This window comes from Lagopus muta, chromosome 5 (assembly GCF_023343835.1).
Source record: "Lagopus muta isolate bLagMut1 chromosome 5, bLagMut1 primary, whole genome shotgun sequence".
Taxonomy (NCBI): domain Eukaryota; kingdom Metazoa; phylum Chordata; class Aves; order Galliformes; family Phasianidae; genus Lagopus; species Lagopus muta.
The window spans coordinates 41,303,268-41,330,093 of NC_064437.1; the positions used below are offsets into that span (position 1 = coordinate 41,303,268).

General features: G+C 52.7%; 1 protein-coding gene across 1 annotated transcript in view; it reads left to right on the forward strand.

The window, feature by feature from the left end:
* The first annotated feature begins 25,835 nt into the window (after window positions 1-25,835).
* Window positions 25,836-26,826, forward strand: part of LOC125693398 (collagen alpha-1(XIII) chain-like) — a 29,817-nt gene continuing 28,826 nt past the window's right edge. Inside the window, exon 1 of the mRNA XM_048945310.1 lies at window positions 25,836-25,943. Coding sequence (XP_048801267.1) covers window positions 25,887-25,943 — 57 coding nt within the window. The 5' untranslated portion in view covers window positions 25,836-25,886. The remainder of the gene's footprint in view (window positions 25,944-26,826) is intronic.

The following is a 26,826-nucleotide window of genomic DNA, read 5'->3' on the forward strand; positions in this document are numbered from 1 at the left end:
CAGAGCAAGGCTGTGCTGAGCCATGCAAACGCAGCACTGCTTGGGGGGAGCAACCAAGGGATCGGGGGAAAATGCACTGAGCAGGAAATGTGGAACCAAACCTCACTGCCGGTGCCCACACTCTCCACAGTCAAGGGGATGAAGGGCTGGGGATGTGCAGACCCCTTTTGCAGAAGGGAAGGGCAAGGTTGATGCCACAACATGTGCTGCCCCTGAACCCCAGTGCCCACGAGCGGGGCAGGATGCGGCCCTCAGCCCCCAGCTTGCAGCACGCCGGCCCCGATTATTGTTGGGTGTCGAAAAAGACATTGAAAAGAAAGGAGGAGAGCTGTGAAGAGGGTCACTTTAGTGGCTCTTTCATTTTTTTTTTTTTTTTTTTTCTCCCCCGAGAAGGAAGTTAGAAAAGCAGAGCCCTCAAAGCCGCATTGAAAGGGTGACAGAGACGGGATAATGCGTAAGACCAAGGGAAGGAATCTCAGAGCACTCGCCACGGTGTTTTAATGATCTGTTAACAATTACCCCTTTCAGGGGAGAACATATGGTAGATGGTTTGCTTTAAAAAAAAAAAAAAAAAAAAAGAAGAAGGACAAAAAAAGAGAAAAAAGATTGCTCCAGAAACTTAAATGATGTTGGGAAAATATGGGGACCACTGTGAGAGCTGGGGGAGGGAGGGACATCGGGGCATAGGGGCTGTGTCGGGCTGGGGACCCCAAAGCTGGAGGTGGCTTGGAGCCGTCCACAGAGTGTGCTGGGGTCACACAGCTCCCACTGCTTCACCAGTCCAGGCAACGCTGCCCTGCATGTCCGTAACACCTGGAAGCAGGTGTTGGGTGATGGCACCCCCGGGTGTGGGTGTAAGGGGGAAGGCAGCCTCAAGTCCCCTGGTCGCCAGTGGGGGGCGGGGACCAGCAGCGGATTGGGGAGCATTGGAGCCCAGAGTGGGGCACGGCAGCAGTTCCAGCCAGTGGAGGGGGTGAACCAGTACTCCCTCCTATGTTTTGCGATGATGGCCCAGCTCAGCTGGGGCACAGGCTCAACAGACGGTGCCACAGGGCTGCTGGTGGCAGCCTCCATCCTGGATAGGTTTGCAGGATCCTATTCTTGGTCTCTGCACCCCCCCAGTCCAGGCATGGCTGGTAGGGAACCACCGGTCTCCCCTTACAGTTGAGGGTCATCTGGCTCCCCATATAATGCAGCCCTGGGGAGGTGAGTATTTGTGAGGTTCCATGCTGAAATCACCACCTTTCACAGCACAAGGTTGGAGCATGACTTGTTGCAACTGCAGTGCCCAGAGCTGCTTCAGTCTTGGTTCAGCTTCTCTTTCAGGGCTGAGTGGTGGTAGAGTTATGAGGTATGTACTGCAAAGTGCTTTGGATGAAAATACCCAAATTTTTATTATTTTCAATATGTATTTCAAGAATGTATTTTCACACGTCATCTTCTCTCCAGAGCTGCCCATTCCCCTGGCTGTCTCCCTCCCCTGCACACCCCACCAAAACAGCACAACCAGACTGGGGATGGGCACCTCCTGTGCAAGGAACTCCTGGGCTCACTTCATCCACTGCACACTTTGTTCCACAGCAGAACACATTTCCTTTTCTCTGGGAGTAGCCTTGCCCTGGCCTGGCCTGGGCAGCAGGGTGGAAAGGACTGGAAGGAGATGGAGAGCATCAGGGCTGGTGCTTGGCATCTGTTGGATACCTTCCTGGTGTCCTAAAGTGTAACCAGGGAAGCTCCATAGCAGAGCCAAGCACAGCTCAATTCTTCTGTGTGCTTGACGGGCAGCTGCTGAGAGCATCCTGGGTTGTGCCAGTCATAAATCCACCGTGCACCTGCAAAGCAGGAGCTGGGCTTTGCCCTGCAGCTGGGAGTGCTCAGGGCTGGCAGCCTGAGATTGCTTCCTTGGTGGCAGAGATCTGTGCTTCCCATAGAGCTGTCATGGGGTGCAGGGTGCAGCCTTGGGGGCTCCTGCGAGATCTCCCCAGGAGCTTGTGGAGCTCAGGCACAGCCAGAGAGCTTAAGGAGAGCAGCTCTCCTGGTGATGGTAAATCAGCGTGGGGCCACTGAGTGCTCTCCACGAAGGGAGCTGGGGCTGGTGGGATGTGGTGACCGAGGACCTTGCAATTCCACGTGGTATACATCCCACATCGCTGTGGAATGCCTCAGCAGAACAATTTCACAGCACCCACCTGTGTGTGCACCACAGACCCCGGCTAACGCTGAGCGCTCTGTGCTCGGCACCTGCTGCCTCTCCTTCCTCCCCGGGCCATTTGGTTTTCCTGCTCCCTACAGCCCTTCTCCTTGGACACAGCCTTAGCTCAGCCTCTGGCTGTGCTCCGCGGGATCCGGTTGGCGAATGGGGCCAGGAGACGCCTGGGGGCCCTCTCGCGGAGGCGGCTCGCCCCCTCCCCTGTGCCGAACGCTGCGCGACGGTCTCCGTGCGCCCGGCTGAGCGGGACACGCTTCCATGACCGCTTTTCTCTCTTTCTCCTATTTTCTCTCTTTAATTCTTTTTTCCCTTCCTCGCCCCTTCCCCTCTCCCCGCCATGGGGGGAGGAAGGGAGAAATATTGTTCGCAGCGGTCGTTCACAAAGCGGCATCTGCGCACCCCGCGCCTGGCATCTGCGCTCCGTGCGCGCCCGCACCGGGATAGGGCCGCGCGCATCTGTCGGGCGCCTCCGCAGAGTGACAAAGCGCAGCGCGGAGCTCCGGGGGGGGACGAGAGGATCGGAGGGAGCCCCGGCGGGGGGCGCGGGGCCGCGCTGTGCGGGATGGGGGCGGCCGAGGTCCCCGAGGGGCTCGGGGGGAGGCGAGCATCGTGTACACCCCCCCCCGTCCGGTGCTCAAACAGCGGCCGGGAGACTGCGGCTTGCGAAACGTCTCCAACGCCTGGCAGGCGGGGGCCGCTCTGGTTACCATATGTTTTCAATAAAATAAGACAAATAGGGCCGAGAGATAGGGCTTGCAGTAAACCTGTTGTAAAGGAGCATAAAATGGGGCAATGTAAACGCGGCCGAGGGCCGCTCGGTGCCACCCCGCGTCGCTGGACCCGGCCAGGTGCGAGCGGCAGCGCGACGCGGAGCCCCCGCGGGTTTTTATCACGTCCGCGGCGATATTGTGCCGGTTCTGCCCCCGTGGGTAAACACACCGGGCGGCTTTGTGCGGCGCGGGGCAGTTATCGGGAGGCGGCGGGGGAAGGTGATGTCACAATGCCGCTGTCCCGTCCGCCAGCAGGTGATGTCTGCCCCCGGCCCCGTGATTAATGCTTCCCAAAGCACTCCACTTTACAATCTCTTGTAATTATTTATTAAACGAAATCTATTTATTATTATTTTAGCAAACAGCGGTACCAGGTGGGGCTTTCTTTCCCTCTCCAGCTTTTGTTTGAAGGACGTTTGAAGTGGGCAGTCTGAGCCTTGCAAATTCGCTCGCCAGATTTTTTTGTCATCCAATTGCACAGGCACAAAAAAAAAAAAAAAAAAAAAACAAAAAACAACAAAAAAAGGCCCCGCCGAGCCCTCCCTATTCATCCCCCGCCGCCCTCTCCGCAGCCCCTCGGCGAGGGCCGCCTGGGGCCGCACCCCCCACCCCGCGGCCCCGCTCCGCCATCCCCCGACCGCCGCCCGCGGGGGAACGCCGCCGCCACGCGCTCCTGGAGAGGCCCCGCGCCCCGCGCCGCCTCCCCCGCGGGCACGAACCACGGTCGGGGGCTGCGGGCAGGCGGAGGGGAGAGGAAGGCGGGGCCCGGCCCTGGGCTGCGCCCCCCGCCCCGCCGCGGTCCGGCCCGGCCGCTGGCGGAGCCGTCGTCCTCTTGCGGGCACCGCCGCGCCGTTTTGGTGATGGAGAGGGGGGCTCCCGCCCCACCCGGACTGCGCCCCGAAGTCGGACCCGCCCGCCCCACCCGAGGGCTCTGTGCTGCGCGGGGGACTCCGGCCCCGCCGTCCGTGGACCCCCACACCGCGCCGGGCGAACGAGGGCAGGGAGGGGACCGCTCCCCACCGCCCGCCACCGTCCGTGCGCAAAGCTCTGGACTCATTTTGCGCACCGAGCCCCGGCGGTGGGGCTGCCCTCTCCGGGCCGAGCGCGGGTCCGGTGGGGCGAGGAGGGCCGGGGACACTTTGGGGGGACCCTTCCCCGGCGGGAAGCAGCCACCGTTTCCCGGGGTGCAGCGGAGAAGCGGCGGGAGTGGGCGGCAGAGAGGGCTCCCCCTCCCCCGGCCGGGTGCCGGAGATCGGAGACTGGGGGGCGCGGGACGGGAGGGGCTGCGGGGGCTCTCGCTCGGCCGGGCCGGGGCTGCGGGCGGTGCCGGGCCGGCACGCTCCCGGCGGGCTGATAAGATAAAAGCGTGCCAAGGGGTGGGTGCGGGCGGGGGGGCGCGCACGCCGCCCGACCGGGAAATCCCCATTGTCTGCCGGCCCTATATATAGGGGCTTAACGGCAGTCGTGTGCCGGCCGCACAACCCGTGCTGCCCGCGCTCGAGGCTCGGCACGGGGAGGTCGCGGAGCCTTCCCCGAAGGCGCGCAGGTGCAGTCGGCGGCCGCGGGGCGCAGCGGGGCCTCGGGGTCGGCTCCCCGCGGGCCGACGCCGCTCGGCTTCGCACGATGGCCCCGCAGAGCGACCGCGCCCCGGGCGCCGGGCAACCCTACTTCGGCGGCCCCGACACCGCCGCATCCCCGGGCGCGGGCGGCTCTCCGGGCGCGGGCAGCCGGGGCGCGTCGCCCGCCCGCAGCGCGCTGCCCCCGCGGGAGGTGGCCCGCAGGAAGGGGTTGGGGAAGGCGCGGCGTGGCCGCGGGAAGGCGCGCGGAGAGGGGCCGCTCAGCAAGCAGAAACGAAGCCGGCGCATGAAAGCCAACGACCGGGAGAGGAACCGCATGCACCACCTCAACTCCGCCCTGGACGCGCTCCGCAGCGTCCTTCCCACCTTCCCCGACGACGCCAAGCTCACCAAGATCGAGACTCTCCGCTTCGCGCACAACTACATCTGGGCGCTCACACAGAGCCTGCTTCTGGCCGAGCAGGGTTTGCCCGAGCCTCCCCCGCCGCCGCCCCCTGCCGCCGTCGCCGCCGCCGCCTCCTCCGGGCCCTGGAGTTCGCCCTGCCCCGCTGCCCCGCCGCCCGCCGCCCCGCGCCGCGGTCCCGCCGCTTTCCCTGCCTTTCTCTGAGCCCGTCGGGCCGCGCTCCGGCGCTGAACATCGCCCCCGGCCCGAAGGTCTCCCTGCGCACCTTGCGCTGGGGGCGGCGGCTGGGCCCCTCGTCCCACCCCGTCCTGCCTGGCGGAGCAGGCCTGAGGTCGGGCGGGCAGACACAAATCACGGTTTTGTACTCGGAAACGGTAAATTATATTAATTTGTCGCTATCTGTATTTATTGATTATATTTCGTAACAAATATATATTTTGTATATAAGAGTATTTTTGGCAGCGGTGGTCCGCATGTTTGTACCGTTGGAGGGGCCGCGGATGTATTCTTTTCCTTATTATTTTTTAGTTACTGTTGGAAGAAGAGGAGAATAAAGTGTGTCGCGGTCAGACCTGTGCAACCTGCTGCTTTTCTTTCCAACAAGATCTTTCAAAATTGCTCGCAGTACGCGCCGGGGAGGACAGCGCTGGCCTCGCGGAGGCCTGCGCACTGTGTGCACGCAAAGCGGCTCATCGGGGTCCTGTGCCCTTGAGCAATCCGCCGTGAGCCCTCCGGCACCCTGCGCGCACTTCGCACCGTGGTCCCCCGATTTTCAGAGCCCGATTCGCCCCCCGAGGCAGTTTTAGGGACGTCCCCGGGGCGCAGCGCTCCTGAAGTCGAGTGCCCGCAGCTGAGCGGCCCCGGCGCGACCCCGGCCTCCCCAGGAGGGCTCAGCCTAACGCAGGGTGCCGGGCTCGGGGCAGCTCCGCAGAGCCGGTGGGAAAAGGAACAGGCCCCACGTCAGCGGCCCCGGGAGGAGGGGATCCCGCGAGTCCTCCCCGGTCCTCTCCTCCCGCGACTCAATTTGTAGCTGGAGATTTACGGCCGGGCGCCCACCCCGCTCGGTGCTCCCCAGCGGGATGGTCGTCGCTAGACAAAGCGCCCTGCGAGGCCGAAAGCCCATTGTGATGCTAATTGTTCTCATCTGAGCCCATTTGCCAGCAGCAAAGAGACGCTTTTGAGGCAATTTGTAGAACAAAAGAAATTTGGTTACTGGAAACAAAGGCGCGCGCACAAACAGCCTCCCGGCCCCGCAACGAAAGGAAAAAAAAAAAAAAAAAAGGAGGCGAGAGCGAGGGTGCGGGATTCCCGGGCGCCTCGTCCTGGATCCGGTTGCGCTGCGCGGGATCTGCGCGGAATCTGCGCGGGCGGCCCCGCTGCCGTCCCGCGGCGGCGCGCCGGGCCCTGGCCATGGTGCTGAAGGCGCCGCCGTGCGCTCCGGCCCGCGGGGTGGGAAGAGGGCCGCGAGGGGCTGATGCGCTCGGAAACTTCTGCCGGGTTATTTTGGGATGTATACGTGGCTTTTTAAAAGGGATCTGCTCTTCCTGCCCCTCGGGGAACGCAGGCGGTGGGAGAGGCTGAGGCCAGGAGCAGGCAGCGTGCGCCCATCTGTGAGCGCTGCTCCCGAACGTGATCTATCTGCACCGCAGGTCAGACAGGCAGAATGAAAGACCTAACAGTATTCCTCCCCTTCCCCCCTTGCTGCTTGAATTGCTTTTTGTTTTCATACCCTAACAGTTTGCAAAGTGCTCCAAGGCCTCTGTGTGTGGCCACAGGCAAGAACCCGTGGTTATTTGGGTGATAAAATCATTTAATGCTTTCCCAGCTTCTCTCTGTATCGGAGGACATCACTCTTCTGTGTCTGCATGTGCCATGGGATGGGGAGAATAACTGGACGGGTGCTGCAAAGGCAGCATTTGTCAAAGCAGGCAAAAGGAACTCAGGGTACGCATGGGCAGAAGAAGGGGTAAGAAAATGAAGCCTAGTGGGCAGCAGGTGTTACAGAAGTCCTGAAAGGGGACAGCACAGCTGGATTTCCAGAATGTGGCTGCTGCAGTGGACTTCGTGGCATTGCAGTTTCTTTTCTCTGGGAGTTTGGGATGCTTCTGGTCCTGTGTGGGGCTGTGTGTTGGGGGGGGGGGGGGGGGGGGGGGGTCGGATTTACTACCTCAGGAGAACTAGTGACTTCTTTAAGGGCTTGAATGCTTTTTTTTCCCCCCCTTTGCCTCCACATTATTAAGTTAATCATTGCTTGAACTGGTTGCTATGGTTTTGGCAAACCCATGGAAACTTGATAATGAAGAATGAAAGACTCCTTTTCCATTTATCTTTTTTCTATGTTCAGTGCATGATGGTCTCATTTCTCCCTATGGGGCTGTCCCAGTGCCAGTGCCTGCCTTTATGCCTCTGCACTTTGTGGTGGGAAGGGACAGGTGGCTGTGGGGACCCGCACTAGCCCAGGGTGCAGGCTTGTGCCAGGCCTGTGCATGGAAATCCTCTGCAGAGCACTTGACTTTTCGTTTTGCAGTCAGAGGGGGGGATCCCTTCACTACAATATTTGGATTTAGATAGGAAATTTGGAATATGTAATATTATGCTTACTACTGCCTCATCAATACAGAATTTTGCTGGACCAGATTTTGGACAGCAAGCGACTCAGACCAGGACCTGTCCATCAATATGTGATGTGCATGTTTTGGAAAGGTCAGGCTCATGGCCAGGGCCAGCCAAGGGGAAGCAGCGTGTCCCTTCCTCTGGGCAACAGACGTGTCCCCGCTCCTCCTCATTCCCTCACCTCCAAAAAGCGATCAAGTGCAGCAGATACTGATGGGCTGGGGCACTCCCCAACCCCATGGCCTCTCAGCAGCTGCAAGCATGAGATGCGCTTGTGTGCATGGGATGCTCCATGGGCATGGGATGCTCCCACATGTGGACCCGGAGCTCCCGCACTGCTGCACACTGCAGTGGAGCCACGCTCGCTGGCAAAGAAAAGGCAAAGAATTGGGATTCTTTCACATGGCCAGCACTCAAAAGTCTGCCTCCCACCCCCCCCCCACAGCTATAATGACAATCCAAAGAGTTCCTGATAGGGTTTTAAAAGATGCTTATTCATTCACCGTCCACCAAGCATGAAAATCCAGCTCATTTGTTCGTTTGTTTCCATTCTTCGCGCAAACGACCCCACAGGGGCTGGAGCCTGTTGCCGCAAACTTGTCACTCACATTTTTAACTTCTTTTTGTTGTACTCCTCTTTATTTCATTCTTCTGGGTCCCCACCTCCGCCACCACTCCACCCTCTCCTCCGGTCACAAAGGCAAGTCTGGGAATCTCTTTAAAGCTGCAGTGCCCCCTTTTAAAATTGATACAAAAAGCGATAGCTGAAAGGGGATCCCAAGCCGTGTGAGGGGGAACGCCGCCCGTCTGGGCCAGGGCTGCACTCGATGGGGAGGGCAGTGGGGAGACTTTGTAGTGCGAGACAGAAGGGCAAATCAAGGCATGTCTGCAGCCAGAACCTGGTGCCCGTCCATCATTTGTGAAGCCTTCAGGTACCAGCCTGGGACAGGCAGCAGGCTCGTCCCCATTGCTGCCACTCTGTCCCCAGCTGGGTCCTTGCACTGAGGGACGGGGGAAGATTGATGGGGCAGGTGCTTGGCGTGGAGGGGCCCCTTCCTGATAAAGTGGGAGCTGATAACACCAGGTCGATACTTGATGCTATGCTGTGGCCACCTGGAGCCCCTGGGGGGGTCTTGGGGAAAGAAGGCACAAAGGCAACAAGGGTTGGGGCCAGCCTGGAACTTAGCGCTCGGCTCCATCCCACTCTCTTTGAGCTGGAGAGACAGTGAGAGGATGGCTGTGGTTTGCACCAAACCAACAAGCATGTGAGCTTGGGGTGCTTGTGGTGAGGAGCCCCCTGCATTAGGGATCTCTCAGCCTTGTGGTTCTGGCAATGATTTACCCCCCCCAGCATCGTGCTCATAAACCTGTCAGGGAGAAGCAGTGGGCTCCCCACTCCTGCCCCAGACCCAGCTGTATGAATAAAGCCAAGGTGTCAGCCTTCCTGATGTTAATAATTCTTCAGGCAGCACGGTGCAGCCATTTATCAGCCCTCCTTCCAGAGCCAGCTGGTGGCTGTTTGTCCCTTCTCTCCACAACATGATGCCCAAAAACACAAAGGTCCCACTGCCAACCCCTGCAAGTGAGCTGTGGGTCAGTGCTTTGGGGCATTACAAGCTCAGTGCAGGGAGCTCGGCCAGGAGATGGTGCTGCCTCCATGGTAAGGCACTGAGTGACACTAATAACAATTTTTTGTGGGATATTTTTCTTTCAAATGCACCCTATGACTGGATAAGGTGAAATTATTTGTGGCAAACAATGGAGTTGATAACTTTTTCCGCTCCTAGCTTTCCTGCAAGTAAACATCCATTCTTCTTACTTTCTACAAAAAAAGCACCCGGGCCCCGAGTGTTCAGCAGCCAGTATTGTTTTCCTCCAGCCTGGTGCCTCCCAGGCTGTGAAGAGGCTTCCTGTTGCCTGCCCAAATTAACGATACACCGTAGCCGAGTGTGGCTTTGCTGTGCTGGCACGACCAGATGCCCCTCGATGAGAAGCAAATGGAAATGTGGAAGTGCCTCGTGTCCTCACAGACAGATTCAGAGCTGTACGGACAGACAGATGCTTGCACAGTGTATTTCCCTGGCATCCTCTCCACTCTGCTGACACGTAGATTTGGGGAGATGTTCGCCAATATGCAGCCCTGTCTGTGGGGTCCCCCTTGGAGCCACAAATAAACACAGCAGAGCATGGTGGATGCAGAAGCCCTGCATGCACTTCCGTGTGGTGACAGCACCGGAGTTGCAGCCCCACGGCTTCCACTCCAAGATATTTTTGTTTCTGGAAACTGAGCTGAGGAAAGGTGTGACCTAAGTTTGTATTCTTTCCCTTTTCCCCCTGAACTTGGCCATGATTCTCATGATGGTCTCTGATCTGCAGACAGCTCTATGAATTCACTGTGGAGTCACTGTCCCTGGAGGTGTTGTGGAGCCATGGAGATGCAGCACTGAGAGGCATGGGCAGTGGGGATGGGCTGGAGTTGGGCTAGGTGAGCTGAGAGGGCTTTTCCAACCTTATGATTCTATGATTATATGGGCCATAAGGCCTCCAGGACTCTATCCATGACCTGCTTATTTTTCCCCTGGGCCCCCAGCTTCCATTTTTCACACCCCCACTGGCATTCCAAATGAACCTACTGACTCAGGGGACTACCTTCATTTTGGCCACACTGCTGTTCGCTCACTGGTTCCTTTCCTGTGGGACTGGGCAGGAAGCTGCTGCGTGCTGCAGCACTGCCTGATTTAGATGCTTCCTGGCCCCAAGGTCCCCATGGCCATGGGGAAGGGCTCCCACCACACGTCACCCATATAGGGAAGTCACCATAGCCCCAAGCGATGCTTCTGCCCTGCCAGAGCTGGGTCAAGTCTCGCCCCACGTGAGGATGCGCCCAAAGTGGCCTGGCACATTCCAGCCATTCCCCCTAATTACTTTAATTTCCTACCCCACCCTTTTTCTGTAACTCCTCTACGTTCTTTGCAACGATGAAAGGTATTTTAATTCCCAAAGAAAAAACAGAGCCTGAGAATCAAAGTGACTTTTTAGAACTTCCCGGAATCACTGCGGCTGGGGGCTAATAAAATCTCAAGTTATGATGTGTGGCAGGGCCATTCATGGTGATCCCGTCTGGAACAAACAGGATCTTTCTGTGTACCTGCTGCACGCAGGGTTCAAGCCCAGCCCTTGGGGCTCACCCTGTTTGGTGACTCTTGCAGCATGAAAAAGTGCTGCTTTTTTGATTCCCCATCCCAGCTGGAGGATCTCCATGCTGGCTTTGTAGGGTATCTTTTGGGTGGCACGGTCATGGCCAACTGGGTGCCTAGAGTATGACAGTTGGGTTTTGGCATGGATGGTACTGTGTGTCTGGAGTAAAACCAACCCACATTCCATGCATTGATAAAGGGGAGGCTTCCATTCTCCACCTATCTCCTGGTGGGTGAGGAGTTGTCCTTTGGAGATGAGACATGAAGGTAAAATAAGGTAAGGCTGTCCGCTGGGGCAGTGTGGTGATCTGTGAGCTGCCAGGTTACCGTGGGTTGCGGTATCCCCCTTTAATGCAGGAGATTTACAGCACATCAGTTTGTATAATGGCCTTTCCAGAGCTGCGGCGTGCAGCCGCGCGTGTATGGGAATAGGTTTGCTTGGGAAAAATGCTGTGTCCGACTAAGAGCCCCAGAGGCTACTTATTTCTTTTTTTATATTTTAGGACATGATATTTTTCTGCATATTGTTCCCGGTCTGTTGGAAATTTGGCATTGGACAAGGAGCATTACAAGGCTGAGCTGCCTCTCCTGGCAGGGAATGGACAAATCCACAGAGCAGAAGATGCTGGAGAGGGGGTTAACCCCCAAACATGGGTGAAGGCCCTTGTATGATGGCAAGGCCCTTGGCAAATGCTGATAGCAGAGCAGTGCTCATTGGATGCTTGTGTGTGGGATTGGGGATAGGAACAGAGACGGACAGCAAGGGGCTGCGGGGCAGGTGCAGGGAGATGCAACATATGTTAACCAGCCCTGAGGAGCCTTTCAACCCTACGTTGTAAAGAAATGCCCATTTTTCTCCCTGTGTTTAATGCATCTTTGTATGGACACTAATTCCTCAAGTATCCACACTGGGGTTGACTTTTAGTGTGTTTGTCCAGGCAGGCTGCCAGCCAGCGGCTCCAGCACGGCTCCCTGGCTCCGACATTTGTTAGCAGCGCTGTAAATCACAGCAGCTCTTTGGGCAAGGTTTGCCTTGACAGAGCAGCGGACGGGAGAGAAAGAGAGAGGAGACCACAACAAATGCAAAAGGCTTATTTAGCTTGGAGAAGAGCAACCGGCACCAGGGAAGCAGATGGGGACAGTGTGGGAAGTGTCCGGCTCCATGCCCCCTTCTCCCCCCAAGTCCCCTGGTGGCCAACAGAAGGGAGCTCAGGGTTGGTGCTTTGGGAGGCAGTGAGTGTTAGCTGGCCATAGAAAACCCCCTGAGATTTAAAGGTCTTAGGGGGAAGAGCTGTGCTGATAATGGTGTAATGATGACCCTAAAATCACTTGTGCAGAGCCTCATTCTGTATTTTGGGGGATGTGTGATGGTGACTGCTCTGCAGCTGGGTGGGAAGGGGACAACAGGAGGTGGGAGTATGTCTCAGGGCTCTTAGATAAGTAGCATCATCCCAAATCAGCCACCCCACAGCAGCATCTCTCCCCACAGTGTATTTATTTATCCTTCCCTGCCAGCCTTCTGCCTCCCCCTTCCCCCCAGCTTATTTATGGCCGTCGTCTTTCAGCTCCCGGCCACCGCAGCCTGAACTTGGCCATTGTGCACAGCCCGTCGCTGAGGCCATCAATCTGTGGGGCCAGCGTGCAGCCCGATGGACGGCCCTCATCACCATCAATTCTTCCCATTGAGGTGTCCCTGTGGGTGTGGGGCAGCTGTGCGTGTGCCACTGGTGGCTCCCAGCATTCAGCATCCATGCTGAATGTCATGGGCTGCTCAGGTAGGTCATTGCGGTCCATGTGCTCCTGAGCAAGGCTGGGACACCTTGGAGAGGTGACTTGTGGGTGCTGGAGGAGCCACCAGGCCATTTCTCTGCTTGATGCTTTTGCCAGGAGCGGAACATGACCTGCAGTTGTGCCCTTGCCCATCTCCCTTCCTCTCCTCCCTCCTCCTCCTGGAAAAAAAGAATTCCGGTGTTGGAGATCCATCTGGAGAAGAGTTTTAGGAGGGGAAGGACATAAATTTCCCTCTGGCTCCCCGACCTTTGTGGAGGGAGAGGAAGTGTCTTCCCTGTGGTGGTGACATCCAGAACGGGGTCCCCCCCTTGCTGAGCCAGATGTTTTACAGATCTGCAGAGCTAAACTGTCAGCAGCAAGAGGTGCCCAGAGCTTGCATTGAGGTCAGGGATATTTGGAATGTTCAAAGCCAGCTGCTGCTGTGCTGACCCATGTAACCTCTGCTGTACGAGAGCCCATTTGCACTTCATGTCCACTTGCTGCAGCCCTTGGGTTGATGATAGGCACAATGTGGACAATGGGCACTGCAGACTCCCAGTGACTGGAAAAATAGCAGGTATAGAGCTGAATACAGCTTCTACAGCTGCACCTGGTCTTGTCCTTGTCAGAGTGGCACCACCTGAAAGCAATGTGTTTTAAGGCTGAGTCAGCCTGAGCATCTTTCTCTACGTTTCCTGACCTTCGGCTGGAGAGTGCTGATCCAGAATGTGAGGGATCTCCCTGGGCACCTCCCAAGGGAAGGTGCAAAGCACCCTGTTTCCAGTCAGGAAGAAGGGGAGCTCCCAGCATCACAGGTAGGATTGGTCTGGGTTGCGTCTAAAAGAGCTTTTCTCTGAAGGAAACATTCTGCAGGGGAGCAGATCCCATGTGCTCTGTGTGTGCTGGTGTGGGAGGAGGAAGGGAGCGTGTATTCTCCTCCAGGGGCTGCTGTCACCCATGACTTCAGCACTCAGTGAGGATTTGTAAGACCCGCCCCTGTCCCCCTGGATGTGTGTGCCCATAATAGGGAGATGCCGCTGGCTGCTGTTTTGCAAGCAGCCCTGCACCTGTTTCTCCAGAAGGGTTTAAAGCATAATAAAAGGATATAAATACTGCAGTGACACTTACACGGGCAGCTCCTAGCCCTGGCACAGGCAATCTGCAGCGCCTTTGTGTGTGCCATCATTTGGGGACGGCAACCTGAGCGCCTTGTCCACACAGCACTGTGGAGGGATGGCTGAGATTTTTATTTTGTTCAGTGAGGGAGAGCAAACAGTGCTATTTGACAGTTTCCTCCTAGCAAAGATGCTGGCTTTGCAGTCAGGAGGGGCCATCACAGAAGGATGGGGCCAGCCTAGGACAGCAGGTGATGGCAGTAGCTGTGCTCACCTCTGGCTCACCGCCCCAGCGCGCTCTTGCCTCTTTCTTGAGGAAGGAGACTCTTTCCAGGAGATGCCAGCAGCTTTTTGAAGCTGGGGCCAAGTTTCCTGCCAGCTCCTGAGGACTGGAGATGTGGGGGTAATAGGGACAGAAGATCCCACCTGGGGAGCTGCAGTAGCAATAGCTTGTGGTGGCACACCAAGATGTAATGTTCCTTTAGGTCTCCCTTGCCTCAAACAATACATCACTAATGCTTGTGGTTATTCTTTTTTCATTTATATTTTCTCACGTCCTCACGGTTGCTCTTTCTGTGTGCATGTAAAACATTTAGAAACTTTACAGGACAACAGCTTTCTTGCAGCCCCTTGATGCATGTGAGTGCTTCCAAAAAGTGCAGGAATGCAGGTACTGTCCCCAGGCTGCTGTGTAGCTGTTCAGGCAGGAGGGCAGCTGTCACTTCTCTTCTGCATGGGAAAAAAAAACATTTTGGCAGAAGAACCATTGGACCCAGGTCTGCTGGAGGGCCATGCTTAGGCTTTGCCCAAAAACTAGCCCAGAGGTGGGAGATGGAGCCCAGCAAAATGGAGTATCCTCCAGAGAGCTTGGTGAGCTCAAGATGTAGGGACAGCTGGGCTGCTGAGAAGAGCTGGAACTTTCCAGGTTCTGCACAAAACAGCCTCCCAGGGAGGGCAAACCCCAAATTCCAGGGAAGAAATTAATGAGAATAGCACAAATAGCAAACGGATTGCATTTTACGGTGATTTCTTTAGATCTTGGTGCCACTGAGCAATCTGTTTGAGGAAAGCAAAAACCAGTGCTTGGTTCCTTCATTCCCGTGAGTCCTCTGGGGCCTGTGGAGCAATGCTTTAGCAAACAATATGGTCCTCAAAGCTTTACCAGGAACATGTGCATGTTTGCTCTCACTGGGCTCTTCCTGGCATGCCTGGGATGGATGTGGCCTTGGCTGCTTTTCAGGGTGGGGAGTTTGGGGCTATATTGCTTTGTGCTTCTGCTTTTTGGTGATGACCAGTTCCACCCCACGGATGTGTCCCACTACAGAGGAGCTGCAGCTGGAGGTGAGGCTGGGGTAGCTGGTGCAGTGACCAAGGTTGGATGCATCCAAATGGGCAGGGAGATGGGTCAGGTTGGGGTGGCCTTTCTACATGGGTCTCTGCCATCTGCGAACTTGCTTGTTTTCCTTTCATCCTTTGATTTCCCAAGTGCATGCAGCAGCAGTAGCCCCAAAAGTGCGTCAGGAAGGACACCTGCTGTGTGCCACATCCATCACCTGCCATGGCCCTCCTCCTTCTTCTTGGTCCCCTCCTCTGCAACATGACCCAGCTCCCCCAGCCCCAGCTGACACTTCCTGGCCTCATGGCTTTGTTAGTGGCTCCAGAGACAGCTGGAGGATCCCTGGGCTCCGCAGACATGCGCTGCTCATAAATAAATCCTGTCTGTCAGTCCCTCTGGGTGTCTGTCTGCTGTCCCAATCACTAGGGTGGGAAGAAATGGGGCTGAGGGTTAGCAGAGGGCTTGTCCCTAGTAGGGCGTCCAGAGGATCTCTGCTGGGCACCACGTCCTTTTCCCTGGTCTGATCCAAATACCTGTCTCATGGTTTTGAGCAATGTGGGTTTTGGGAGTCCCTTAAGACGTGAGTAGAAGAACCTTAAAGGAACAGGAAGGATGTGAAGGGAGGTAGTGTTACCCTCTGGCACAGGCTATGTCCATTCATGGATTCATCACAGAGCTTGTAGTGCTCTTTGAGAGCTGAAAGGCTTTTAGTTCATTCAGCAGCACCAGGGTTATCTAATCCTTCTGAAAAGTGAGGGTAATGATAGAGAAATTCCTTTATGGGGTATATGTAAGTTGGTTATTCTAATGGCTGCATCGTGTATTTGTGTTATTGCAATGAGCCCTGTTCCGAGTTCTGCCCCTAGTACCCACCTGTGTAGCAGGCGGCATGAACTTCAGCATGCCAGGAGCAAGAGGAAGGTAAAGGTTGGGATCTTGGGGTCAGTAGCCTGTTATTATGTCTTTGATAAGAAGAGTATTTCCCTCCCTTTTAACCAGACAATGCGATCTGGACGCCTAATGGTGCTCTATTTAAAAAGGAGCAAGTGAGAAGGGAGCAACTCTCCAGATGGCAGCAGTGGGGCTGTTGGGAGCCAGTTTGCAAAGTGAGGAGTGACAAGGCATGGAGGGACTGCAGCCAGTGAGCTGCTTCCAGAGGGCAGGGTATAAATAGACAACAAAGGCCTTCGGTGTCAGTAGTGCCTGTGCCGTCCTGATGCCACCGCCAGCCCTGTGCCAGCAGGCATGAGCAGGGATTGTGGCTGGAGAGCTGCTCTGAGCAGGATTGCAGTGCATATGGGTAATGTGAGGCTGAGACGAGGCATTTAGCAGACTACTACGGCCCTCCATCCATCTGCACCGGGCTCAGTCTGCAGCAGTGACTGGCCAAAGCAGGTGGCACTTGTGCAGCCCTGATATCTGCTAACCCCCACCACAGCCTGGAGCCACCAGCACGGGGGCTGCTTGGGCTTGCAGCGAGCTCAGCTGCGAGGACGCTGGGCTGACGGCGGTATTCAGGGCTGGGAGCAAAAAAGTGGGACTGCTCCCCTGCCTGTCAGCCCCGTGGAATTCCTGGGATATGGAGGGTCTTTTGTGTGGGGATCAGCTGTCGGCTGGGGAACTTATTTTTAGGGTGGCAGATCTCATGCTATGCGAGGGGAAAGCTGGGGATGAGAGGTGCGTAGGGGCACCGATGTGTGCTGTGAACAGACCTCACCTGCACCTTTGCCCTGTGGGGAGTGGTCTGTAGAGTGATCACAACACTGCTGTGCGCAGGGCTCTGCTGTGTCCTCCCAGCCGGCCAGCTTCACCCTGAGCAAAAGGCAACAGGGGAGAAAGACAACGCCAAGATTCAAACTTTGGGAGGGTTTGTGAAAACAGGTGGCCTTGCAAAAAGTTTTAAAAAAGACATCCTTCCATGTTGTGTTGGACGGAAGGGTCGTGCGTAAGCATGGCTTGAGCTGGACACTGGTAAGCCCAAGCCAGATGGTTGAGGATGAAGTGCATGAGCTTTCATAAACTGTTCTGCTGGGCAGCTGTGTGCACAGAGGCACGTATTGTTCTGTGCAACTGGTTCTGTGCTGCGTAGATGGACTTGTTCCTTATAGCCAGGTGGATGGAAATGCATCTCTGTGTGTAAATACAGCTTTTGGGGTTTGCTTGCTTGTCTCTAGATGTGACCTGAAAGAGAGCTTTGCTTCGTTGTGCATGTAAACAAACCATTCATGAAGTAAAACCATGCTTTGCATCACTTACGCTGAAGAACAAGGAAAGAGCCCAACTCTGGAATCTGTATAGGAAAACCGTGCAAATGCAGTGCTGGAAAACAGTCTCTGCCAGCAGCTCTTGGCTATATGTGTGCTAAGCTGCTTGAGATGCAGCTGAATTTCTTTAAACAAAAGGCATTTGTTCAAAAACATTTTGAGGTAAGTGTTGAGAACAGGTTTGTTGTTTTTTTTGTTTTTTTTTTTTTTTTGTCCATAGGAAGCAAACACATATGAATGCATCTTTACGTAAAGTGTGGTTTTCAGTTGCATGGAAGTTATATGTACATGCTCCTTTCTCATCTGTTTTTTTCATTACAAAATATAGTTTAGTCATTAAAAATAATATATATATGTATTTTTTTTTTTTTTTTTTTGGTCCCTTTTCCAGAAGACAGAAAAAGAAAATGAGTACGAAGGGAAAACCCAGAACACTTCACCTGCCTTGTTCCCCAGTGCTTTGAGGGTTGCTGTAAAGACCCTTTCCTGTGGAAGGGTGCTTACTTTTGCACTGTGCTCCCATTATAAGTTGCTATTCTTGAAAAGGATTTCCTAAAAAGGAGCTCAATTGCCTTGTCTCCTTGTAGTTCTGAGCAGCCTCTAAAAATGCACAGGCGGAAGTCTGGGTAAGTCAGGGTGCGACTGTAGGGCAACATGCTGCTATGCTGCAATTTGGAGAGCTGCTCAGCACAATGTGGAATGAAGGCAAGGAAGATTGCAACAAACCAAAAAGATTGATTTCCCTTGCATTGACTGACTATCAGGGCTTGAAACATACAATAATAATATGTTTACAATAATAATAAGGGTGCTGAACATCTCCAGAGATGATATTTACAGGCATTGATAAGATCCTCCTCTGTCTTCCCTTCTCCAGGCTGAACAGCCCCAGGTGTCTCAGTGTTTTCTCTTACAGAAGATGCTCCACTTGTCTATCCCACACTTCCTAAGTTTACCTGTGTAGATGTTATGGGAGACAGTGTCAAATGGGGTAAGACACATCTCCCTGTGCCTGCTTGGGTAGTAGAGGCTGTGGGCACACACATTTTCAGGACAATTTCTGTAAGAAATGGGACAGCTTTGAAGTGGTGCTGCACACAGGTTAGCAGCCAAATGCAGAGTGCTCCGGCAGCCTGCTACTGAAATCCCAGGCACCCAGGGGTGGTGGTTCTGGACCACAGCCCCCTTCTGAATAATGCTGGTAATTGAGAACAGCACAGTGAAATGAAAGCTTAAGGACAGCAGCTGCCCAGCTAAAAAATAAAATAAAATAATAATAACAAAAAAAATCCTGGTTCTGGGCAAAGAAACAGCAAGGGCTTGCCAGCACCGGTGGCTTGCAGTGAGCCTGGACATTTGTAGAGCAGTGGCCAGGGTGTTACGGTTTTTGAGTAAATGAGGTTAATGGAAATTACATGTACTCAAATCCCTGTTCACTACTTTGGAAATGCAGGAGCTAACAGTGGTTATTTATTGATTTCATTTTGTCCTCTGCTTTGCGTGGGAGGTTGAAAGTAAGCGAGCGGCCGCGTGTACGTGTGAGTGTATGAGAGGAGAGGGAGAATGTGTGCGGGTGGGTATGGGCTGGCTCTGTAGGAAGCCCCTAATCCTGGGGCTGGGGACTTTTCCAGGCAGTGGTTCAGATGTGTTGGTGGGGGTCTTGCTTCTGTGTGTCCCTCCAACCTCAGCCATACGGTTGCTTGCCCCGCGTCGCCTGCAAGCTGCCCGCCGCTGCAAAACTTGGCAGGACAAAGAGTGTTGGAACCATGGGGTGAGCTTTGGTCCACAGGGATACCAGGCCAAAGAGCCAGGAAAAAAGTAAACTTGAGTCAACTTAAAAACCGGATTTTTTTTTTCTTTGCATTTAAGAATCTCAGTCTGTAAAACTTGGCGAGTCCTCAGGGCGGAGGAGGGTGATTTCTGGTTTGCATGCACATTGGTACCCAAGCATGCCCAAAACATCTGTCATCGGTGGAAGCGAGCATTGCTCTGGCAAAGTTCTTTCTTTGCAGTAAAGAACAAGCAAATTTGCTTATTTGTGGTTAATGCTTGTTCCAGATGGCCAGGAATAATACATGACACACAGCCTCACTATTGCCCAAACTATGGAAGCGCTGTGTAACATGTTTGCAGCACAAAGGCAAGCTGGGGAGATTGTTTAACTTACTGGTCTCCAGTTCAGAGCAATTCCTCCAGCCACAAGATAAATGCAGGCTCCCAGCAAGACTAAACTTTCCCATCAGGGAGAGCAAAATTTGCAGAGAAGAGCTGTGCTCCAGCTTCTGGCCTTGCTGGCCTCCAAGCAGTCATCTTGGTGGCATCTCTGAAGTCAGCATTTTCCTTTGGAGGAGATGCAGACCCTCCACTCACCGTAGCAGACCATGGCTTGCCTCTTTCACGTTGGTGCTGGGAGGAGGTATCTCATATCTGCTTTGTCATACCTGTGTTACATACACATGGGAGCTGTGCAGAGGGTAGATGTTCTCAGTTGAACTTAATCAACTTTTCCATCCCTGCTGCTAACAAAATTTGTGGGAGGGAAGGAACTTCCTACCTCAGCACCTGATGCCAGTCTGAATTACTGCTCCCGTCACTAATTCAGGGTGCTTTCTGTTTTTGTGGTGCAGACAAAACCCTAACCTGACAAAATCAAAATCATTGGCTGCATGTGCTTAAATGAAGAAGCATTTTCCTAGTTAAGCCCTCTCCTCATATGCATCCCTTGCAGGCAAAGGGTTACTTGCTAAAATGCATCTCCATATAATTAAGAGTAACGGCATTTTTCCCTGCACTGAGATTTGTTTTTTGAGAATTTATCACTTGAGAGCACGACCCTGAAATAACTGCCCAGGCCGGACTTGAAGCCCCATACATTAACCCTTTGCTCAGCCCAGCCCCTCATTCAGCTCCCAGATGAGTCCTGCTCTGTGTTGTGGTCAGGGCAATTGCCAGCAGCTAAATGCAGCCGGGACATCTCAGATGCTTTCAAATTGGAGAAAAAAGAAGTGAAGCCTCCATGTGTCTTATGGTTTTGACCCCAAACAATACACTGACAGCATAAATTAGGACTTGGCTCAAGCTCAGTTGAAGTCTGGCCCAGGTTTGTTTGAAACTCAGCCTAATTTTGCCTGAAAACAAAGCTGGGAGAGAGGAGATCTGGACTTGCAGGGGGGTTGGGGGGGTTCTCAGCAGGTCAGCTCATCCTCAGCAGTGCTGGAGCAGAAGAGAGGCAAGCAGCTGTTGGAACCCTCATTTCTCAGAAATGGAGAAGAGAAACGATGGAAAAAATTGCGGAGGGTCTCTTGAAGGGGAAAGAAACGCAGTGGGAAAGTGTAAGGGAGGAAGTGGATTGCGGGGCATGGGGATGCTCTGGTTGTAATTTGGCGTCCACAGAAATGAGGAGCTCAACTCATACTGCTTCAGCACACGGGAAGGGCACCTGGTGCTGTGTGAGGGGCTTTACTGGGTCTGCTTGGATACCTGGGACAGATGACTCCATCAGTGTCTTTTGGTGGCTCTCACCCCAGCAAAGCTCCCCTGAATTCCAGGTGAGCTGTTTCCATGACATGCTTTCTGCAGTAATTTTGGTTTTATTGCCTTGGGGAGAGGGCTCCTGCAAAGCAGCATCAAGACTCGGGCAAGGGTGATAAAAGGTGCAAATTGAACTGGCCTTATGCAGTCCCTGGGAAACAGCACTGGATGAAGTGACTTCCCACTCTTTTACAGCTCTCTCCTCTTTGTAGTAAATTGGTCTTGAGGTGTTACTGCAAGGAAAACAATATTTTTCTGATGGTTCCATTAGGGTTGTGACCATCTCCTGCAGAGAGCCCTATGGACTGGTGTTTTCTGTTCATTACACCTCACTTCACTAAGACGTGGTTTCCTGCCAGCAGTCCCATATCCCCTACCCTTCTTTTTCTGCATTTCCCTAAAAAAATCAAAGGGCTATTATTTTTTCTTGTACTTCTGCTTATCTCTCAGCTGGTGACAAGCAGCCCCAAATGGCACCTTCCTTGCCAATGGAAAGATGCAAAGGTGGAGCAGGAAGTGAGATGGCCTCTGAGCAATCCCCCGATATCCTTCACCTGTTTTTCTGAAGGAGCATTTGAGAAAGGAGGACTGCGAAGGGAAGGAAGGAGAGGACCCCCCATCTGTCCTAGCCTTGGAGAACCAGAGCTTGATGATGCCCCGTGTCTCTGCCAAGAACCACAGCCCTGATGGTGTATCTCTCCCTGCTTGCCTGTGTCTTCAGCTCAGCTCAGGGTTCCAATGGACACTTTGCAGCCTTTCTGTGACTGTTTGGGAAGAGGAGCCAAAGCTAAGCCTTTCTGGCAGCGTTTCCATAACAAATCCCTAGCTCCCAGGGAACGTGGATGTTATTAACCCAAACTGAATCCTTGGGGAGTCCCCGGGCTTGTGCTGGGGGCTTGTGCTGGGGGCTTGCTTCCATCTGGCAAGCAAAGAGGGGAGAAGATAGTGGCAGTGACTCCTGTTGTTCTTTGCAAATTCTGCTTGTCCACAAAGAGCTGAAAACCTCACTGTTTGGTTGGTGAGACTAGAGTAGCAGAAGTTCCCTTCAGGGCTATCTGCTTTCCGTTTAGCGGGATTAAGGTCTGACTGTCCATCCATGCTCACTGTTTGTTGGCACTCCCCCATTTGGCACTGCTTCTCACTGCTTTTTTTTCTCCTTTTTTTGAAGGTCTATACTCCACCCTGACAGGAGCTCCTGGTTTTGGAGGCACGAACATCCTTACCAAGCTGTGTCCAGGCTGTGATGCTAACATTAAACAACAGAGAGGTGACTCAGCCCTTTCAGTACATGTTTCCGTGTTCCCAGCTGCTGTAGGAAATAAACAGTAAGTAGTTAACATCACCAGTAAGACATATATAGAAGAAAATATTGTCCTAACAACATCAGATCTATGGTTTAAACTGGTCAATGGCAGGAAATTTGGAATTAAGGACGACTGCTTGTCTCACACTTCTTCATTTGTCTTGGGAAATAAAAATAATTCAGGCACAAAGTGAATGAAATGGCACTGGAAATGCCATATTACTACATTTCCTGGCTTTTATGGCAGGGAATGAAGCAGGAAGAATAAATGAGGTCTTTTGTGTCCTTCGGTTCAAAGTGATGACAACAATATCCATCCAGGTCTTTGGTGTCAGCAGAGACCAAGACCAATTTTATTCAGGTTTATCATTGTGTTATGTAGCCAAGACACTAGAGAGGTTCTTCCTTTGAGGGCAATTATTTTCTGTTCTTTTAGTTGAGCGGTTTGTTGGGCTTTTTTTTTTGTTCATCCCCACTGGGAGTTACTTGGATGTCACAGAAAAGGTTCAATCCAAAAAGCTCTCATGCTTATGAAGGTGCAGACTCTAGAAGGTTAGAAATATTTCCTGGTCAAAGATCAAACTCTTGTGCTATGTCTATATGTCTATAAGCCAGGTGCAGTCTTGCAAAGTCACTTCTAGCGCTTTTGCTTATGTCATGGAGCATTCTTTTCATGATGAGCTTCATGGTTGTTGGGGGACTGTTGCAGCATATGGACCGAAGGGTCAGGGCAAAAAATTCATCTGAATGAAGAAGCTTGCAGACTCTGTGTAGCTTTCCTAGGAGAAAGTCTGTGTGCTTCTGTAACAAGCTATTGGTCCAGAGAGTCATTAAGCAACCCTGTTGACAAAAAGAAGTGGTTTCTGTAAAGTGGTAATGACTTGTTTTCAGTTCAGAGGTGTACCTGGGAAATTTCTATGAGTTTGACAAGTTTGGACCATGTTTACGTTGTCTCCCAAAATACATGAGTGGGAATAATCTGGCTTAAAAAGGATGTGAACTAGGTCTTGTGTCAAGGATGTTGTTTTCTCCTTGTGTACCTCAGCATGCAGGAGAGGTTTTTAAGGCTGGCACAGGGATGGATACAAGTACCAGAAAGGCCTTTGGGCTGGAAATGCTGTAGGCATGTCATAGCATTTGCTCTTCATCCTTTTAGTTGAAGAATGGTGCACGTGAAGATTCTGTTGTTAGCTGAATGAACAAAAGAGTTCAATATTGGGCTTGTTCATTCTTTTGCTTTCCACTCTTCTTGAAACTCATTATTGTGCTGCCACTAACTGAAACAGTGGGAGAAACATGGGGACCAGCCATGAACAGTGTCATTTCCTCCATCCTAATTGCACCTAATTGCATCAGGCAGATTCCTCCATGGAGAATGTGCATACATAGAACAACTAGACTCTCCACAAGCAGGCTTTTTCCTAATTGGAAAGTTTGGTCACCACCTCATAGCATGCAATATTAGAGGTCTTGGGTGTATGGTGACATTATTCCAGGTAGTGTTGTGGAGGCACCCACCTACTCTGCAGTCAGTGGAGAGCAAGCAGGGTTCTGTGTGTGCTGTGTCACTCATCAATGCACCAGCAGACATGCAGTCATGTAGACATGCAAGATAATGCACACTTGTAACACACAGTACCTGCTTTCCTCTGTGATGCCCCTGCCATTAGATTCCTTCAGGTAGCTCAGCAGGGTTGTAGCCACAAAAGCGGCCTGGAGACAAAAGCCCAGCAGCCAGCTCCCATGCCAGCATGCCAAGCAGATGTTCTACTTCCTCCTCCAACGCTGAGGTATGCTTTCTCAGCAGCTCAGCACCATGACTGTTTTGGTATGTGATGCGTGGGGGTCTGGGAATTTGGCTGCCCTGGGGCCATGTTGTCCAAAGTGTGGGTCTGAACAATTGGTGTGCATGCACTCTGTGGCCACTTGGAAAATGCTGCCGACTGAGCCAAATTCCTTCCTGCAACTTGCACGCAAACAAACCACTAATTTCACCAGCAGTTGAATGCGCATATCTGAGGGCAAAATTTGGCCAGAAGCCTTTGGTCAGAAGTTTTAGCATAACCACCCAGAACAAAAAGATGGTGAATTGCAAGTGGCATTTTGCAGAGAAAGAAAGAGGGGGTGAAGGGGATGGAGAAAAACCAAGAAATCAAAGCGTTGAAAAGCTTTTCCATTAACAAAACTCTTCTTCATTTTTCAAACAGCACAATGGCTATTGATGGACAAAAAAAAAATATAAAACAAGACGGCATATGCTCTTGAATATATTCTGGTCCCATTGGACGGCCTCTGATATTTTTTTCAGAAGAAACCTTTGAATAAACACTCTGTCCAACGTGGAAAGACGCATAGCATGTCATAAAAGTCATTTGCAACACGTTCTGGGAGACACACCAATGCTGTCAAGGACAGGGAGCTGCTTAGTTTCACTTTGATTTACAGATAAATACAGCACGTCTGGGGCTCCCAGTTGCCGACTGAGCAGGCGAGCTCCCGATTACGTGCTGTGCTCTAACTCCGTGGGATTAATTGGGACCACCTGGAAGCATGGCAGCAAGCTCAACCTGACTGGTCATGCAGGGTTGTATCTGCTAAGGAGCTATGCTTGCATTGAAAGATGGGACTTAGGTCCTTCTGTCATGGGGACCTAGGGTAACCTGGAAATTGAATATTACAAAATCAGGATTTTCTGTGTATTCTCACATAAGACAGAGCTCTGAGCATTGGGTGTGGATATACCTCCCCATTATTATTATTATTTTTTGCCATTATTTTTAACTCTGGTGCACATTCTAGTGTTTAGAGGGAGTATACATTTTAGGATTTTCTTCAGGTCATTGAGAGGAAGAATGACAGCTGCTGCCTAGATAAGACACTCTGATATTTCCTATGATGCAATGCAACTCCTGTGACCACTTTTGCCCTTTAAGCCCATACTACAGGAAAAGAAATGTGGGGGTGGAGTGGCCTGAAGGAATAGGGTTTTATGGAAATACCATAGCAGCAGGTGATTCCATTTGGGCAATGCAGTGGTTCACACTGGCCCTGGTGATTTTATTACTTTGTTGGCTTCTGTGCAAAGGTAATGCATGCAGAATGATTAGCTGGGGTTCTGTTGGCCATTAATTGCTTGGCTTTTTCTCTGGAATTGGCAGGCACTGTTCACAAGACCTTTGTATGTTAACAAAGGAGCCACGACACAGTGGGAACAACGTGTTTCTTGTGTAAGTAAATGCTGTTTTTTGGTACAAGGTGGATTTGGGAGAAAAGCTGGAACTTGTGGGAAGGAGCAGGGCAGTCTGGAAGGTGTGCCATGGGAAACAGCTTTGCGTTGAGAGGGTTTTTTTTTTTTATACGTCCCAGCAAGGATATGGAAAAAAAGTACAAGTGGTTCTGTTGGAAGGCTTATAACATTGAAGAGAAAACCTGATGTCTTACAGATGGAAAGAGGATAATAAACTCTCTGTGTGCGTGCAGCGAACAGGAGTGAGGTGAAATTGCCTTGTATAAGAGCAAGAGCTGCTTACAGGTGATATTTCACTGCACTGTTGTGCATTGCTCATATGGCACAGGCCAGCTTTGCATAGGGCTGTGATGGCGTGAGCACTTGCTAGCAAAGAGCAGCTGCTGAGCTTTCTCCCAGGGCTTGGTTTGTGAGCCCAGCCCCAGGTGTTCCCCAGCGTGCAGCAGGTGTGGATCATTATCTCCTCCAGCAGTGGTCTCTGATTTTTGCCTGCAATTGTTTCTTACTGCTCCTGGTTCCTGCAGCTTGCGTATGCAGGCAGGCAGGCAGCAATGGGGACGTGGTGCCTCTGTGCTTTCCCAGGCAGGAGTGTTGTGCTGAGACTCGTGGTGAGTTTGTCAGCATTTTATTCTTCTCATTCTGGCTTTTGCACTGGTATCTGTTTTGCTAATTCTGGGGAGGATACTCCTTGTTGGATTTCCAGCAAGGAAACACGCAAGTGAAGGTGAGGATATTTTTCTAGCACTCAGAAGTGAAGCAGCCTGCAGCTTGGTACTGGAGCATGTGGACCACGTGCCTGAAATAATGGGGCTTATGCTCACTACCTTAAACACAGCATTGTGGAAATGTTGATCAAAGGCGCTGTTGCTCTTCTTTTTTGTCTCCCCCTCCTTTTCCCCAAAGGACCTCTAAGAACACGTCCCTTCCATAGGTCTTCTCTTCATCAGTTTACCTCCCTCCCTGCCCTCAATTGAAGACAGATGCCAGGAAATATTTCTGCTGTACGGCTGAATGAAAACATATAGGGTGGGGGGGGGGGGGGGGGGGGGGGTTGGAAGAGCATTGCTGCATTTACAACTTAATTACTGCCATTTCTGGAACTGTGGGCAGAGGTAGGGCCAGCGGTGTGCAGCTTCCCACATCCCGTCTGGTGCTGAGCTGGGGCAGAGGCAAAACGCTGTGGGCCTGAGGTGATCCCCGAGGCAATTGCTCCTTGAGCATGCATGGAGACTTATTTTGGGTCCCCTGACTGAGGAGGACTGGCAGAGAAGCATCCTCTTTACCTGGTGGTGCTGTGGGGACTCATTTTGAAGCCTTCTGGAAGGTTGAAAAGGGTTCTTGCAAGTTTTGGCTCTGCCCTCCCACCTCCTTCCCTTAGGAGCTGAGGTGATGCCTCGGGGGAAATAGGCTGAAGAAATGGCAGGAAGCTGTTTTTTTGCTGTGTTTTGGCAGCAGAAAAGTGGGTTTTGTCTCTGAGTGACAGACCTTGGA